This window comes from Macrotis lagotis, chromosome 2 (assembly GCF_037893015.1).
Source record: "Macrotis lagotis isolate mMagLag1 chromosome 2, bilby.v1.9.chrom.fasta, whole genome shotgun sequence".
Lineage (NCBI taxonomy): Eukaryota > Metazoa > Chordata > Mammalia > Peramelemorphia > Peramelidae > Macrotis > Macrotis lagotis.
In genome coordinates, this window is record NC_133659.1 from 331,276,999 (window position 1) to 331,292,711 (window position 15,713).

At 50.7% G+C, this 15,713-nt stretch overlaps 1 protein-coding gene across 1 annotated transcript; it reads right to left on the reverse strand.

Moving 5' to 3' along the window:
* Positions 1 to 168: 168 nt before the first annotated feature.
* JOSD1 (Josephin domain containing 1) lies at positions 169 to 10,496 on the reverse strand. Its single transcript, XM_074226944.1, has 5 exons — positions 10,394 to 10,496; positions 9,113 to 9,828; positions 3,021 to 3,149; positions 2,648 to 2,842; positions 169 to 2,278 (listed from the first exon to the last, which is right to left on the reverse strand). Exons 2-5 carry the CDS (start codon positions 9,295 to 9,297, stop codon positions 2,179 to 2,181), a joined length of 609 nt encoding a protein of 202 aa, XP_074083045.1. The 5' UTR covers positions 9,298 to 9,828; positions 10,394 to 10,496; the 3' UTR covers positions 169 to 2,178.
* Between the last annotated feature and the right edge of the window lie 5,217 nt (positions 10,497 to 15,713).

Consider the following 15,713-nt stretch of genomic DNA (forward strand, 5'->3'; position numbering starts at 1 on the left):
ACGTTGGCTAACAATCCAGACTTCTGAGTAAAAGTAACAGACCGGAGAATTTATGCTTGTAGAAGTGCAAATGAGTCATATGGTCTCCCTTTATTTTACAATAAAAGGAAACATCTTCCTGGGTTAGGTGATTTGTCTAAGGTCACACCAGGCGATAATTCTATTAAGTGGGTACACCTTTGGACTCCCTGGTTCCACTGGGGTATTGAATTAAAGTGACCCAGAAGGGGCAAGGTGGAAAGTTTGTGCTGGTCCCAAGAAGGAAACCCTTTTACAATCAACAACACATTAGAGAAAAGGGTTTATTCTTTTTTCTTTTATATACTTAATTACAGAACTCAGGCAGACAGACGAATAATGGGATTTATATATGGAGAGGTTTCCATTTTTTTTTAATATTTGGTTAAACAAAATACATCCTCTGTAAACAAACCCAGCACAAGGCCAACAAAAGGGAAGAAGGGAAGCGAGAAAAATAAACAGCCTAGGGTTGCCCACTGATGGGCAATAGGGCTAGGGGATCCCCTTCCTTGGAGGAAGAGGGGTCTCCATGCCCTTGGGCATCAGCATGGGTCCCTGTTCCTGAGCACCAGAGTTGGATATGAACAGAGAAACCAGCCCTGAAATGTTTGTAAAGCGTCTTTGCATATTCCATTAGTTTGTGGACTCCATGTGCATGAGGCCTCTTGGGCCACGTGCATGGATCTAAGCAGGTTCCTTCCGGAAATGGCTTGCTGTCATGGTCAGAGCTCCTCCTACAGGGCCACCAAAGTTGGCTGGATTTTCTGGCTGGTGGTGGTGAATGGAATGTGATCTTGCAGGGGGAAAGCGCTCCTCGAGGGGCCAAGCAGCAGGTCTGGTGTGGAAAACGGTGCAGGAGACGTTGCAACTGGGTGCTGGGAAGGGGATGATGCGGGAACTGCTTCCTGGCCACCATCATTCAGCATTAAACAATGGCCTTGCTGTATGGTAGGTGAGTGTGCAGAAGAGTGCTGGTGTAAACATGCCATCCAGTCACAGGTGGGAGAAAGCTACTGGTGACTCGGGCCAGCGAGGCCTGCTCAGGCTTGGCCTAAGGTCCTAGCTCTGCTCCTGGAGAGAAGTCTGCCCAGGCTGGCCCTCTTGGCTGGCAACACCCTCGCCTATGAGGGCCAAAGAGGCCACTCCTGGAGCTTCCTTTCTAAGACAGCCACAACTGGGCTCAGGGAGCCAGAGTTCCTTTACCTGCCTTCTGCTCTTTCAGCTTCCAGACTCAGCTGATGAAGGCCATGCCTGAGCTAACTGTCAAAGACCACATACCATGAAGCTCCTGCCACCCGATTGGAGGGCTCTGGCTCTTGGAGCTGTCTTTGCTCCTGATACTTTCCAGGCTGTTCCAGTCCTCAAATTCCTTTCTAAATGAATGTTTTTAATTCATTCTCAGGAGACACTAGAATCAAGTTGAATCCCCTTCCCTTCCTAACAGTTTGCAGACAATGTAGTGAAATGGTGGGGACTTCATAAAACAAGTGGCCTAAGGGCAGGCCACACTCACACTTAGTATATCTGTGGCTTCCCCACCCTTGCCCCTCCTCAACAATGTAGAATTCAACTAATGCCCAATTGAGAGAAATTTTTCTTCTGGAAAAAACACTCTGGTTGGCCCCTTTCCTTTAGAACTACACTCTCAGTGAAGGGGAGCTGAAGGATGGAGTCATACATGCTGTACCATTGCTAAGTAAAGTTAATGAAGATGTTTTCCTGAGAGACCCCTTTGCTTTTGGCCCTCCAAGCCAATCGTGGACTTCATGAGTCTCTTTAGACCCATTAGTCTGACAGGAAAGGGAAAGTGGAGGCAGCATCTCCCAAAGGGGACAGCGGGTAGTTAACCCCAGCAAAGGTTGTGTCAAGTCCTATGTGTGACCTCTACACAAAGAAGGCGAAAGTCCATGCTAGGATCATTCTTTCTCCCCCTCTGCTTGTAGAGAACTTGGAGCACATCCTCACTTCCTTCCTTCTCCAGGAGCAAGTTTATCCGTCTTCCCAGCTGAACTGTTGCCTTGTCAGGCTTGGGAAGAACCAACCCAGCAAGTTGTGGGGGACAGGAGAGAGAGAGAGAGAGAGAGAGACCACAGCACAACGAAGGCTCTCAGAGGAGGGGAAGGCAGGGAGGAAGAGAGGGCAAGAGGCAGAGCTGGATTAGACATCTGCCCTCCAACTCTGGTGGGCCTCCACCTCTTCTGGGACGACAAGCAGCAGCTCACAGTTCTTTCCTCGGAGCTGATGTTTCAAAAATTTCCTGTGGGAAGAAGGCAAACCAATGAGAGGAAGCAAAAAGAAGAGAAAGGCCACAGCGATGGCCAACCTCGGTAGTCCATTCCCTCAAATGGCCTCCTCTGTGCCCTGGGAGCCCTAAATGCTCTGCCCATCTGGCTAATCTCATGCTTGTCCACCATGGCAGAAGTCACACATGTAATAGGGAAATTCATGTCGACCGTTGATGCATTGCAACCAATAGTAACAGCTTTCCAAAGGGAGGAGATTCCAAGCCTTACAAGTCTAAAGTTATTCCTATGGCCTGATGGAAAGCCTGGGGAAAAAAGGGAGCTGAGAAGGGCATGGGAACTTCACCCCTGACCTTCCTCAGTCAAAGCAAGGGAAGGCCCACCTGAGCTCACTCTCTCCTCCAATCCACTCGGGCACCTTGAGCTTGGAGTCAAGGTTGTAGTAGGTGCCTCCCACCTCTCGGACGCAGATCCAGTGCTGTCTTTTGAGCGGAAGCTTCAATGGACCCCAGCAGAGGCTGGAGGGGAGATTCATGATGAAGCCCATGACATTGGAGAGGGCAATGACACTGACGTCCCTGAGGAAAGAGAAATGAAGCCGGGCTCTCACAACGGCCCATTCCCCAAGGCCACCGCACCAGAAAGGCCAAATCACCCCCCCCCATTCATCGTCAAACGTAAGTGACCCTGCAAAAACTGGCTTCCACCATAGTATAGAGGGCCAGTCTCCAGGCAGTCAGGTCTGGTTGCAGTTACCTTCGCTTGTCCCACCAGACCGCTTCATAGCCTTTGGTCTGAAGGGCTGCCATGATGACATTCACATCGTAGTTTCCATTTCCCAGCATGCTCTTCTTGTGGGGTGTCACCATGGTGTTTGGGGACAGTCTGCAAACATGGAGGGAGAGGGGCTCACTCTTGGGATCTGTTAGCGCCTCTGCCCATCCCAGATAGGCCCCGGGGGTACACTGCATCTAACCAATGCTGAAGGTAGCCAAAGTGATTTGCTCCCAACCACTCTGATCCATGAGGTGTTTCCGTTTCACAGATATAAACGGAAGGGCAGAGCTAGGAAGTGGCAAATCCCAGACTCAAACTCATGCCTCCTGATGCCCAAGCCAGCACACCCTTGCCACACGCTGGGCTCCTGTCCAATGCCACGGGGACATTAAGAGGATGCTCAATCTTACTCAATCTCTATTTATGTTTCCCAACTATTTCTTTTTTATCAGTGTACCTGTTGGCATCAAAGTGCAGTTTAACCCAATGAGTTATCGGGGTGTAGATTCTTCAAGATGGCCTCTCTCTTTTTATGTGTCAGTCAGGAAATTCTATTTAAGTAAGGGGCACATTTTTCCTGAGGACCCACATTTCTGAAATTTCCCATCAAGCTGGCCTGGCTGCCACCACTCCTGTACCCCAGCACATATAGGGGACAAGATTCACTGCTGAGTTTAGAAAAGCACCATAGGATGGTTCTTGTGCTTCCACAAATTTTGTGTGGATTTTCTTGAGATGTTTAACTACCCTTCCTGAGTAAACCTATATCAGGACAAGGACCTTGGATTTTGGAAGATTGCGCCAGAGAAGTCTGAGGTCAGGCAAGCCCTACCTAAGCTGAAAAGGTTTAAGGTATGGGCCCTCCAATAAATGGATAGCCCATCATTTCATGACTGGCCTCATCAGAAGGTAGGACCCTAAAGGATGAATTTTTCCTACCACAGAAAGCCACTAAGAGTTTACTAAGGTATGCATGTGGTCTGCCTCATACCAACAATAGAGAAATCATGGTTTCCTCAAGTAAATACCCATTCAGAGATTTAATCAAAAATCATCTTTACCCTGTTTCCTCCCACCTCTCAAAAGGACTTATCCTGAGGGTCTTTTACTGTTATCCAAAAATGCCCAGAGTTCTCCTCATTGTCTGTGACAAGGGCAAGCTGGTAGACCAGGACCTGCCAATAGCCTCTTTTCTCAGTAGAGTTACCATGATGCTCCCTCTCCTTAAAGGGAAGGTTCTACAGCCATCATCTGCATTCTCCCCCGCTTTGTTTTCTCCCCTTCACCACACTATCAGGCACTGCAGAAACTCCCCTTCCCTTGCCTCTGGATCTAAATGGAAAGTACTTCCTACCTACAAAATGCCAAAGGAGATGGACAAGCCAAACCTGACCTCTCTCTGGTGTGGCATTCAAAGCTCTCTGCCAGGCGGCCCTCACTCACCTCTCAAAAGGGCTTCCTTCCCTCCTCCTTTCCTGATACACTCCACTCCTCTGCACATGTGTCACGAAGGATGCTTCCCTCCCTCTTCTGGCTCTCCAAATAGCAGATGCTTAACCCCCCCTTTAGGCTCAACCTCTATAAACTCCTTAACAGGTCAGGCCCAAGCTGTCTTCTCCTCTCCTCAGGCCTGCACATGTCTTTGGTCTTCCTGCCTCAACCCTCTCCCCACTGCTGTGCCCCCCAAAGCATTGGTCTGACCCTGTCCTCTTCTCAAACTCCAGAGGCTCACAGCAGTCGTATGCCTCTAATCTTCCCAATAGCCAAGTGTTCACTGATTTTCCCTACAAAGGCAGTACCTGTTGCATATCTCTATCCTCAGCAACCTATAGATTTAAAAAATTCTCATCCTCTTTGAGTCGTTCTCTGCATTATTCCCCATTGGATGCTGACTGAGCCTTCCTCTCCATTCCCATGGCTTTGGCCCTGGGAGCTCTTCCTGTATTTGTGGGTCCCCAAAAGCTTAAGGCCACCCTAGGCATATTGCTTCCAGGTTTATCTTGCTAAAACAACTTTAATTGAGCTCAACATAAATTAAATACCATCGGCAAGAGAGAAGATCTGGGGACAAATATGAGAAAGTCCCTGCCCTGCTAGGGGATACCACACGTCCCCAAATAAATAAATACAAGGAAATTTGAGAAAGAATCTGAGCTGAGCCCCTGGAAGAATGAAGGAAGGCTTACTGATGGACTGAATGATAGATGGAGGAGAGGGAACCAGCACCAGAGTACGCTTCCTTAAGGAAGAAAAAGCTGATGAGCAGCCAATAGGATGAGGAGCGAGTACATTAGAGACCCACAGGGTGGGAGACGGAAGGTCCGGGAAGAAAGGGTGGGAGCCCTGCTCCAGCAGAGGACCAGGGGCCTGGCTCAGGTAGCCGAGTCCCTTAGGACAATTCTATGGGCAGCTCTGAGTGCCAAGGCCGGAGGCCTCCCTGACCACCTAGTTGCCTCTCAGTGGGCAATCTGATTAGGAGGCTGAAGTTTTAAACAGATGTCACCAATACTTCCCCCTGACATTCATATCCAACCTGATCCCCCCCCCCCTCCCCGGGCCTCCTCGCCCTCTGGTCTGGGCAGCTTCTTATTTCTCGCCCATAGACCCCAGGCTCACCTCTGCCCCCAGGCTTCCCTGCCTCTTTCCAAGATCCCCATTTCCCTCCCAGGTTTACCTCAAGTTTTGTCTCATCCAGAAGCTTTCCCCGAATAGTGCGAAGATCCCTCCGTTCCCAGAATTCCTACTATGCTCACAAGTGACATCACAAATCTGACACTTGATTGTATCTAGTCTTGCCTGTCTCCTACAGGGTAAGCTTCATTGTTCAACTAATTAAGAGCTTCTGAAGGGCAGCGACTCTGTCTCTTGCTGCTGGTGCTAAGGCCAGTGAGTGCTGCAGTGGGAGCGCTTTGTGATAATAAGGCTGAGCCAGAAGCACCATCAACTTCGTTCCTGGAAAGCCAGCGGCGGGTCCCCAGGCTCAGCCCACCTGTGGAGATGTACAAACCCAGGACTAGGGACACCATGGAGCTCCTTCTCCAAATACCCCGTGTCAAAGCTTCCTCCTGCTCAGGAGGAGGATTCCCACCCCCGTTGCCTGGAGAAAGCCCCATGGTAACCATCACTCATGAGGGGCAGGGCCAGTTCCTCTCTAGGAGAGCCTGGAGCCTTCCCCAGCCCCTCGGGGCTGCCATGTCAGTCTGTGGAGCTATTCTGTCTGTCCATCCACCCTGCTTGACCTCATATAATAATCTGGCCATCTAAGGGCAGGGACTAGGTGCCACCAAACCTACCCCAAGGGCCCCTCCAGGAGGCTTTTCCCTCTGGTCTGTAACTAAGGAGACCTCAAGACGGGCAGAGAAAAGAGGCTGCAGGGCCAGACTTGGAAGCCTGGAGCCACCTTGGAGTCACACAGGCAACCCGGGCCCATCTCTGCACCTGGACCATGAGACCCCATGGTCTCCTTCTGAAGATCCTCCCTCTTTAAAAGGAGTGAGTTGGTCCAGACTCCATGCTCCCTTCCAGCTTCAGAAGTATCCGTTACCTTCCAAGTCCCTGCCCCTACTTGGGCCTTGGTTTCCTCTCTTGTAAAAAATGATGTGGTACCACTATGATTAATATGGGTCTATGGTTAGCATGGTTATACATGTAGAGCCTATAATAGATTGCTTTTTATGAGGGGGAGGAAGAAAAATGAAAAACTCAAAACCTTGCAAATAAATTGTTGAAACTACCATTGCATATAGTTGGAAAAATAAATAAATTAAATATTTAAATTTTTTAAAAAACAAAGGGGTAGGACTCAATAGCCACTTTGTGGAGATCCACCTCGACTCTCCCACTCTAGGCAGGCAGGATGCTCCCCAGTCTGCACCCAGCCTGGAAGCCCAGGACAATGGGTCCTGACTCTACCTTCCCAATCCCATCAGCACACACCTGCTCCTCCATGACAGTTTTGGAAGGAATGGTCAAAACCTGCCACCCCCCGCCCAATGACTAGTCTCAGCAACTGATGAGGGGCAGAGCTGCCCCCCAAGCCCAGGCCTTGACTCTAGGGACTGCCAGTCAGCAAAGCAAGGTCATATGAGTTCACTTCTCCTCCTCTGGGTCCCTCACCCCTGCCCCCCTCTGGTCCTTATATACACCTTGGTAACTGAACTTTTTTTTTTTTTTTTTTTTAGGTTTTTGCAAGGCAAATGGGGTTAAGTGGCTTGCCCAAGGCCACACAGCTAGGTCATTATTAAGTGTCTGAGACTGGATTTGAACCCAGGTACTCCTTGACTTCAGGGCCGGTGCTTTATCCACTAGGCCACCTAGCCGCCCCATAACTGAACTTTTAAAAAGCCCTTTACATGCCTGGGACTGCTGCCAACACTTTCCCTAATCCTGCTTCTAGAACATCTCAGGGCTACCCTTGGTCCACCTTCCTCCCCTGTGAAAGTTTGGGGTGGATTGAATTTCATGATTCCTCTACTCATTTCCAAACAACTCCCCTTTGGTTTAGAATAATAAAGAATGAGAATTGCTACCAATTATAAATTATATATTATACCTTATATAAATTATATTCCATTTCCTATTCCCTTCACATCAACCCCAGAAGGAAGGTGCTATTGTTATCACCCCCACTTTAAAGATGAGGAAACTGAGGCAGCCACAGGTTAAGCATTGAGCCCAGGGTCACCCAGCTACTAAGTGTCTAAGGCACGGTTTGATTCAGGATTCCTGCCTCTGAGGCTACCCTCGGCTGCCTCCCAGTCCACCTTGGTCCTAGGATCATAGCTATCACCTGTTCTACTGCTAAAAAAATAAAAATCTGGTAGTTTATTTCAAAGAAATTTAGTAGGTGCCACTCCTCTTTTCAAGTCTACTTTGTGGAGGTCCTTTAACCCCTGGTTCTAGGGCTGTCACTCCCCTGCTCAGCAGCCCCTTGTGGCTCCCACTGCTCACCGAATCAAGTCTCAACTCCTTTCTTTATAAAGCCCATCATCATAAAGGCCTCCTCGATCTGACTCTAACCTCTGTCCAGTCTCACTCCACCCCACTCCCTTTGTGCACTGAACACTCTACATTCTGTGCCCCCAATTCCCATAAGGAGAATTAGAATCCTGCCCTTCTCCTTCAAGGCCCGGCTTAAACAGGCTGCATTTGACAGGTCCTGAAGCCCAAATCATCCTGTCTAGTTCATCATCTAGTCCAGGGATGGGTCTTCTTCCTCTCTAGAGCCCCTCATGCTGCCCTGCCAAGAGAATGGGAGGCATTCCCTCCATCCTCTTCCAGCCGCAGGAGATGAGTAGACGTCTTCTCCCTCACTTCAGGTGCAGCCTCCCTCCTGCCTTGGAGTGGTCAGGTCAGCTCCCTCCCAGGGGCAGGTCTTTTTAAGATCAAGGCTTCCGTCCCTCCCTGATGCTGAGTACAAGGGACCTGGAGCAGGAGGTACTGGGGAGCCTAAGCTGATCACAGGGACAAGGAGGAGCGAGAGTCCTACTCTCACCTCCTGTATGTAAGGTGATGATGGGATCGTGGGCTCTGAAATGGAAGGAATTCTGCTCACCACCCGATGAAGACCATGATGCTTGCGGGGCGGTGAGGTCCCTGCCCACGCATCACTACAAATAAAGTTATTACTGCCATTAGAAAGTAATTATTCTCATTAAAACTTAACCCTGGCACACCAAGATGTTTCCTAAAAGAAGGTGCTTCTTCCCAGCTGGAGCCCAGCCCCATGAAGCACCATTTCTAACACGGGAGGAGGTCCCTTAGCACCTCCAATCTGGGGGAGGTCATCTCATCCAGAGGATCCCTAAGCTTCCTCTCGGCTGAATCCCAAGCGGGCCCGACTCTTTCTAGTTGGAAAGGCTTCCAGCCTGGGGTCCATCCAGAAATAATCCTTACCATTCGTGAAAACCCCCAAAAATGGGGATTCAAAAGGGCCAGACTCCTGGCCCAGCGCAGGCCTGTTTTCAGGCTTCTGTCTGATGGGGAGGGTCATTCGAGGGCTGTCGGGGCGGCTTCACTCCCTCTCCTCCCCCGAGAAACCAAGGCATCCCAAGGATCTCGAAGCCCCCTACCTCTGGAAAATCTCCTGTAGTGTTTCCCGGGTGAAGGCGTTGCTGTCTTGGAAGACGTTGTTGAGCGCGTGGAGGGCGCAGAGTTCGCGGCGCTGCTTCTCGTGGTAGATCTGGGGGGGCGCTGGCTGGGGCAATTCCGACGATTCTGACTTGGTCTTGTCACCTCTCCAAGGCATGCAACTCATGTTTTTATTTTCCAGGAAGAGGTGGCCTGGGAAGCTCCCCACCCTTCCCCTGTGAGGAAGAATGCAGCTTCCTGGGTCTGTCCCGGATTGGGGGGGCTGCCTCAGTCTCTAGGGGCCATGGTTTATCTTGGAGTAGAGACAGCAGTCCCAAAAGCCTCCCCACAATTCTGTGTTCAGTAGGAAAACCACTCTGCCTCAGTTTACTTTCTCATCGTCTCTGCTGCTAAAGTGCGGGAGACCCCAAAACCGGCCCAGGCCCATCATCCCCTCCTTCCAGGCTTGGGAGAGGCCGCCGAGGGGGCCCGGGCACATCTCTCCTTTTCTTCCATCTCCTTGGGCGGCCAGGGCATCGCAAAGGGAGGAAGGGCAGGCTAGCAGGTGGCAGCCCGGGGCCTCAGGGACCACACCCCTGCCCTTGGGGGCAGGGCTCCATCCTCTGGGGCGCTGCAAGATGCTGCCCGAGACATGCCAAGGTGGAAGAGGGCAGCTCCGCAGGGGCGGCCGGTGCCCTCCGGGGCTCCTCCGAGGGCCCTGCGGAAGGGAGGGGGCTCCGATCAGCATCCCCGGGCCCACAAGCTGGAGGTCCGGGGAGGGGGCACGCGGGGAGGACTGGCCAGCCCGGCCTCCCCGGGCCAGCGCCCCGTGCCCGGGCCCCCCGGAGGCCACAGCGGGGCTGGGGGCGCACACCTCCATCTTGGCCCGAGGCCCCGCACCCCCACCAGCTCTGCGCCCAGCCCAGGGGTCCACGTGAGGGGCCCGCCCGGGGGCAGGGGTCCCCTTCTCCTCGGGGTGCCCCAGACAACTGAACCGCCCCGGGGGCCGCAAGGGGGAGGGGGCCCTTGGCTCTCGGGGCTCTACAGATGGGTGACGCTCTCCAAGGGGCGCTGGGGGGCCAGTCTGGGGCCCCCGGCTGAGGGGGGCTCCCCCACGCTGCCTGTAAGGGGGGACCCTCGTCCCTGGCCCCCCCAGCGACCCCCAGAAGCAGAGCCCCCACAGGGGGATCCCCGGGACGCGGCCCCTCCCTCTGCTCGGCCGGGGGGGCGCGGCGGCCCGGAGGGGGCTCCCCTCGCCCCCCGCCCGCGGCCCCCGCACTCACCTCGCCGGCCCCGGCCCAGAGCTCGGCACGGGCGGGGGGTGGGGGCGGGGAGGAGGAGGAGCGCGAGCAGCAGCGGGGGCGCGCCCCGGGGGCGCGCGCGCGCCCGTGCCCGACGTCAGCGGCCCCGGCCCGGCGGGCGCGTGCCCCGGAAACGCCCTCCGCCTGCGCTCGGCCGCCCGGGCCCCGCCCCCGCCCCGCCCCCCGCGCGGCGCGTCACAGACACGTCAAACGTCACGGCGGCGGCGGCGGCGGGCGCGCGCGGGGGCGGGCGCGCGCGGGGACGTCCGCGCCGGCGGCTGCGTGGCGGGCTCCCCTCCCCCGCCCTGCCCCGGCCCCGCCCCGCCGCCCTCCTCCAATCCTCTCCCCGCTCCCCGCCAGGCTCCGCCCACCTGTTGCCTCCGCCTCTCTTCTCCCCTCCCCCCCGCCCTCCCCCACCTGTGGAGTCCTCCATAGCGCTTCCTCCTCCTCCTCCTCCTCCTCCTCCTCCACAGTCTCCTCCCCCGCGTCTCTCCAGTAGCACCCCCAGGCCTCGGCCTCCTCCCCTCCCCCATCCTTCCGCCCCCCACCTGTTGTGCCCTCCAGATCCCTTCCTCCTCCCCCTCCCCTTCTTCCTCCTCCCCTCCCCCACCTCTTCTTCCTCCTCCCTCTCCCTCCCCTCCCCCACCTCCCTCCTCCCACCTGTTGTGCCCTCCAGATCCCTTCCCCTCCCCCACCTCTTTTCCTCTTCCCGTGCCCTTCCTCCTCCTTCTCCCCTCCTCTCTCCCTCCCTTGTCTCTCTCTTCTGCTCCCCACCTCCTTTCCTTTCCCTCCTCCCCACCTCTTCTTTCCTCCCCACCTGCTCTCTCCTCTCTCCTCCTCTTCTTTTCTTCTCTCCCTGGTCCCTCCCTCCTCTTCTATTCGCTTTCTCCCCGTCCCTATTATGCAAAGATACAAAAAAAAAGGATAAAAAATAGTCCCTACCCTCCGAGATTGCTTTCTTTTTTTTTAAAGGAACTTGAAAAGAAGGTGGGAAAGGAAAGGTATCCACATCCGAAGCAAAAATGGAAAAATCTCGAGAAGGAGAAGTGGATCCAGTACTGAAGTGACCGAGCTGGGAACCGGCCTTCCATAGCACCCCACGAAATGACAGTCTGGGCCAGCTACTCGCCAGAGAGGACCATGAGTAGAGGCAGCTTCAGGGTGAGAAGGCTGCTGTCTAAAAGGCCAGAGAGGGAATTCTGGTCTAACCTAGACTGGAGAGTAGAATTGGAAGCATCGGATAGAAGTTATCAAATGAGAGCCTGTCCAGACTTCCTTCAGATCAGTAAGGGTACGGTGCTTTTATTTCTTCAAGGAGAGAGTACTTTAGTGGAAAGAGTCCTGAAGGTTCAGTCAAAAGACCTTGATCCATTACTAGCCTAGCTGCTCACTAGCCAGGTGGCCTGGGGTAAATCAACCCAACTACGCTTCAGTTTCTTCGTCTGGACAATGGGGACGAGAATGACCTAAATGTCATAAGGTCCCCTTCAGCTCCATGATGCTATGAACAGGGAAAGTGAAATAGGGATTCAGAGGCAAAGAGTAGGAGCTGTCCCCTAGAGTAGAATGGAAAATACTAAGTTCCCTGTCAGTCACCAGCTGGATAAGGGGCTGATCATTCAGGGAAGGGCTGGATTAGGTGGCTGCTGAAGACCTCAATAGCTCAGATTCTGGGATGCCAGTTTCTTCTCTTTTGTACTGTTGGTCACCCCAATCCTTCCCCTTCTGTTTTCTGTATGTTTGGACAGTTCAGTGGTTAACTACCAATTCATGGATGGTTAAGAATAAGCTCATTCTTGAGATCTTGTTTCTTGTTCAAAAGATGTTTTTTCAGGATCTGGCTTCTCATTATCACTAGATTTGCCATCTTGTGTTGGTCTGGCTTTAATCTTTTTAATCACCTTATTTGGCACTTTTGAGTAGTGAAATTATCACTTGTTTTTTATGTGGGAAAAGAAGCATGATTGTAAGGTTCATGAGTTCCAGGGCATGCCATGCTATCTGATAACTCTTTGAGTTAGTTCTTCAGTCATTTTAATGATCCTAAGTTTTCAAGTGCAGCCAAAATTCATTGTTTAAATGCCAGTCTTCTGGTGATGCTCAAGGACCATGAGTCACGTGACACTCCCACCTCAAAGAAATCGCCTAAAGAACAATGATGGGTGTGAACAGGTGGCCTCAAATGATTTGGTATGCTTGAAATGGGACAAAAGACACAAACTAGGTAGGTGGCTCACATAATGAAAGTGAGGAAGAAGACAGGAGGTTTTGCTGGTATCCCCAGACAATGAGAGAGTCAAAGGAGAGGTTCCAGCTTTGTAGAGGCCTGATGGAAACAGATGGACAAGAAACATACAGAACATGAATGTCTCTGCTGATGAGATCTTGGTTCCCCTGAAGTATCCCACCCAGAATTGCTTCTCGTGATCCTTAGTATTGCCTCGTAATGTGGAGATGACCTTTGTTTTTTAAAAACCATGCCAGAGGAATGCAAACTGGCAGGTTCTGCCCAACTGGAAAGGATCCTAGGAGGGACTTCAAAGGCCATCTAGTGTAACCCCTTCATTTTTATAGAGGACGAAACAAAGACTCAGAAAATAGAAGGCACTTGCCCAAGGTCACACATAGGATGCTAGAACTACAGCCAGAAGCTACCTCAAAGGCCATTCTAGATCTTCATTTTTACAGACATGGAAACTGAAGCCCAGGAGAGTAAATGACTTATCTCAGGTCACACAGGTAGTAAAGATCAGTGATAAGATTTGAACCCAGATCTTCTGACACTATAACCCCTGTTTCTTTTTTCTTTTTTTTTTTGCAAGGCAATAGGGTTAAGTGACTTCCCCAAGATCACACAGCCAAATAAGTACTAAGTGTCTGAGGATGGATTTGAACTCAGGTCCTCCTGACTCCAGGGCTGGTGCTCTATCTACTGTGCTGCTAAGGGACTTATGATGGACTGAATAAAATGAATGAACTTCAAGATGTTTAGTGGACCTCAAGAAACCAAGAGAACCCTCTTCTAAAATCCTGAAGCAGTTCCACTCTGTGTTAGTGGAATGACTGCCCACATCAATGAAATCATATATTCTTGAGTTAAATTTTATGCATAAAAAGTTCACAGAAGGTGGATAATCCAATCAAAGTCGAGGCACAGAATGGTTAGCTCCTGGAACAGCTGCTTCCTCTTTTCATTGTGTATAAGTTACAGTCACTCCCTCAAGCTTCAATATCTCTATCAGGCGAGAACACATCAGCATTAATTCATTCATCAGAGGGTGAACTAGGGGTGAAGAGGTTTCTTATCTAAAGGTAAAGCTAGGGAACTAGGTTGGAATGGAATACTCAAGTTTCTATGGTGGAAGCCTTCAGCACAGTCTTGAGAAGGAGAAAACTTTAGCCTCAGTCTTTCACCCCTAGCCCCTATTTGATTGGTGGAGCATCTTTGGAGGAATAGAGGATTTGGATATTTCATCAGCATTCTAGAAGTATATCTAGGAGAGTGCCAGCCCGCTGGCATTTTCTGCATCAGGAACTGTGATTGGACTGGATGGAATGTGGAAGGCAGATTCAAGGTTCTCTAGGGAACCCAGCAGAAAAATTGCACTGTACATAAAGGGAAGATACTAAGAACTCTATCAAGAGTCTCCAGGAGTAATGATTTATTCTTTGCCATTCCCCTGGCATTCCCCATTTGTGTTCTTGTGGGAGAGGTCGTCCCAGCCTTTGGGGGGAAGGACTTTGTACCAACTATACCACCATCATAAATGACAATATGATTTATTATGCTCATGGGTGGATCTTCAATCACTAACTATGGGTGTCTCCCAAGGCTCAGTCCTGGACCTTCTTCTCTTTTCCCTTTAAACTACTTAGTTCACTCAGATTTCATTAGCTCCTATGGATTCAATGATCATTTCTATATAAATTATTCTCAAATCTATGTATTCAGCACCAGCCTTTTTCCTCTCTTCCATCCTGACTCTTCAGCTGCCTATTTAGACACTGTGGACTGGATTTCAGGTTAGACATTGGAAATTTTACATGTCCAAAAGTGAACTCATCTTTTCACCCAAAACCTTTTCTCTTCTAAACTTCCTTATTACTGTTGAGGTTGCTACCACCTTCCCAGGTAAATCAAGAATTTAATAAGCATCTATTGGGTGGCAGGCACTGTTAAGCACTGGGGAGATAGAGACAAAAGGCATTCCTTGCTCTCAAGGAGTTCACAGTCTAATGGGGGAGACAACATGCAAACAATCATCTCCAAAGGACATCAAGACAGGGTTAAATTAGAGACAGTCAACCAAAAGAAGACATTATATTAAGGAAGACAATGAAAGACTCCTTAAACAAAGAAGTTCACCAGGCATCCCCTTATTCACATAGGTGGTACAGAAGATGGAATGCCATCTTTCTAAGTTCATTCTGGCCTCAAATACTTCCAAGTAGTGTGACCCTAAGCAAATCACTTCACCCTGCTTGCCTCAGTTTCCTCATCTGTAAAATGAGCTGGAAAAGGAAATAGCAAACCACTGCAGGATCTTTTCCAAGAAAACCCTCAGTGGGGCCATGGAGAGTCAGAGACAACTGAATAACAAGAGATATGATCTACTTGGGCATAGTGGGGTATACCCAACCACTTACAGATCATAGTTGCTCCTTACTTTTTTTTACCATCTCACACCCCCCTCCCCATATCAACTGCAAATTCTGTGTATTCTATCTTCATGACACCTCTCTATGCCTCTTTCTCTCCTCTGATACTGCCACTCTTGCTGCAGGCCCTCATCACCTCAATCTGAACTGTTAGAATAACTTCCGTTGGTCTCTCAGCCACAAACCTCTCCTGGTTCCAATCTACCTTTTCTTTAGCCATTAAAATGACCTTTCCCCTGCTGCCATTCAGTGTGCTTCAAAGGTTCCCTATTACCTCCAGAATCAAATAGAAACCCCTCTAGTTAGCTTTTAAAGCTTTTCACAAGCCAGCTCCTTCCTACCTTACTCCCTTCCACATCATCTACAATCCTTTGACATTGGATTCACTTCCTTGCACAGGAAACTGATTCTATGCATTTTCACAGGCTGTCCCACATTCTCATCCTCCTCATACCTGCCTCTTAGCTACCTTCAATTTTCAACTTAAATTCCACTTTATGCAAGAAATCTTTCCCTTATCATTAAGTTCTCTTAATGGCAGTGCCTTTCCTTTGCAATTATCACCAATTTATTGTTTGTGTGTTTGTGTGTGTGTGTGTGTGTGTGTGTGTGTGTGTGTGTGTGTGTGTATACAAACAAATGT

Coding starts and splice junctions, on each gene's coding strand:
- JOSD1 (XM_074226944.1), bottom strand. CDS start 9,297: ATGAGTTGCATGCCTTGGAGAGGTGACAAGACCAAGTCAGAATCGTCG. Junction 3,150..9,112: donor CTACAGGAGATTTTCCAGAG/GTAGGGGGCTTC, acceptor CCATGTTTGCAG/ACTGTCCCCAAACACCATGG. Junction 2,843..3,020: donor GTCTGGTGGGACAAGCGAAG/GTAACTGCAACC, acceptor CTCTTTCCTCAG/GGACGTCAGTGTCATTGCCC.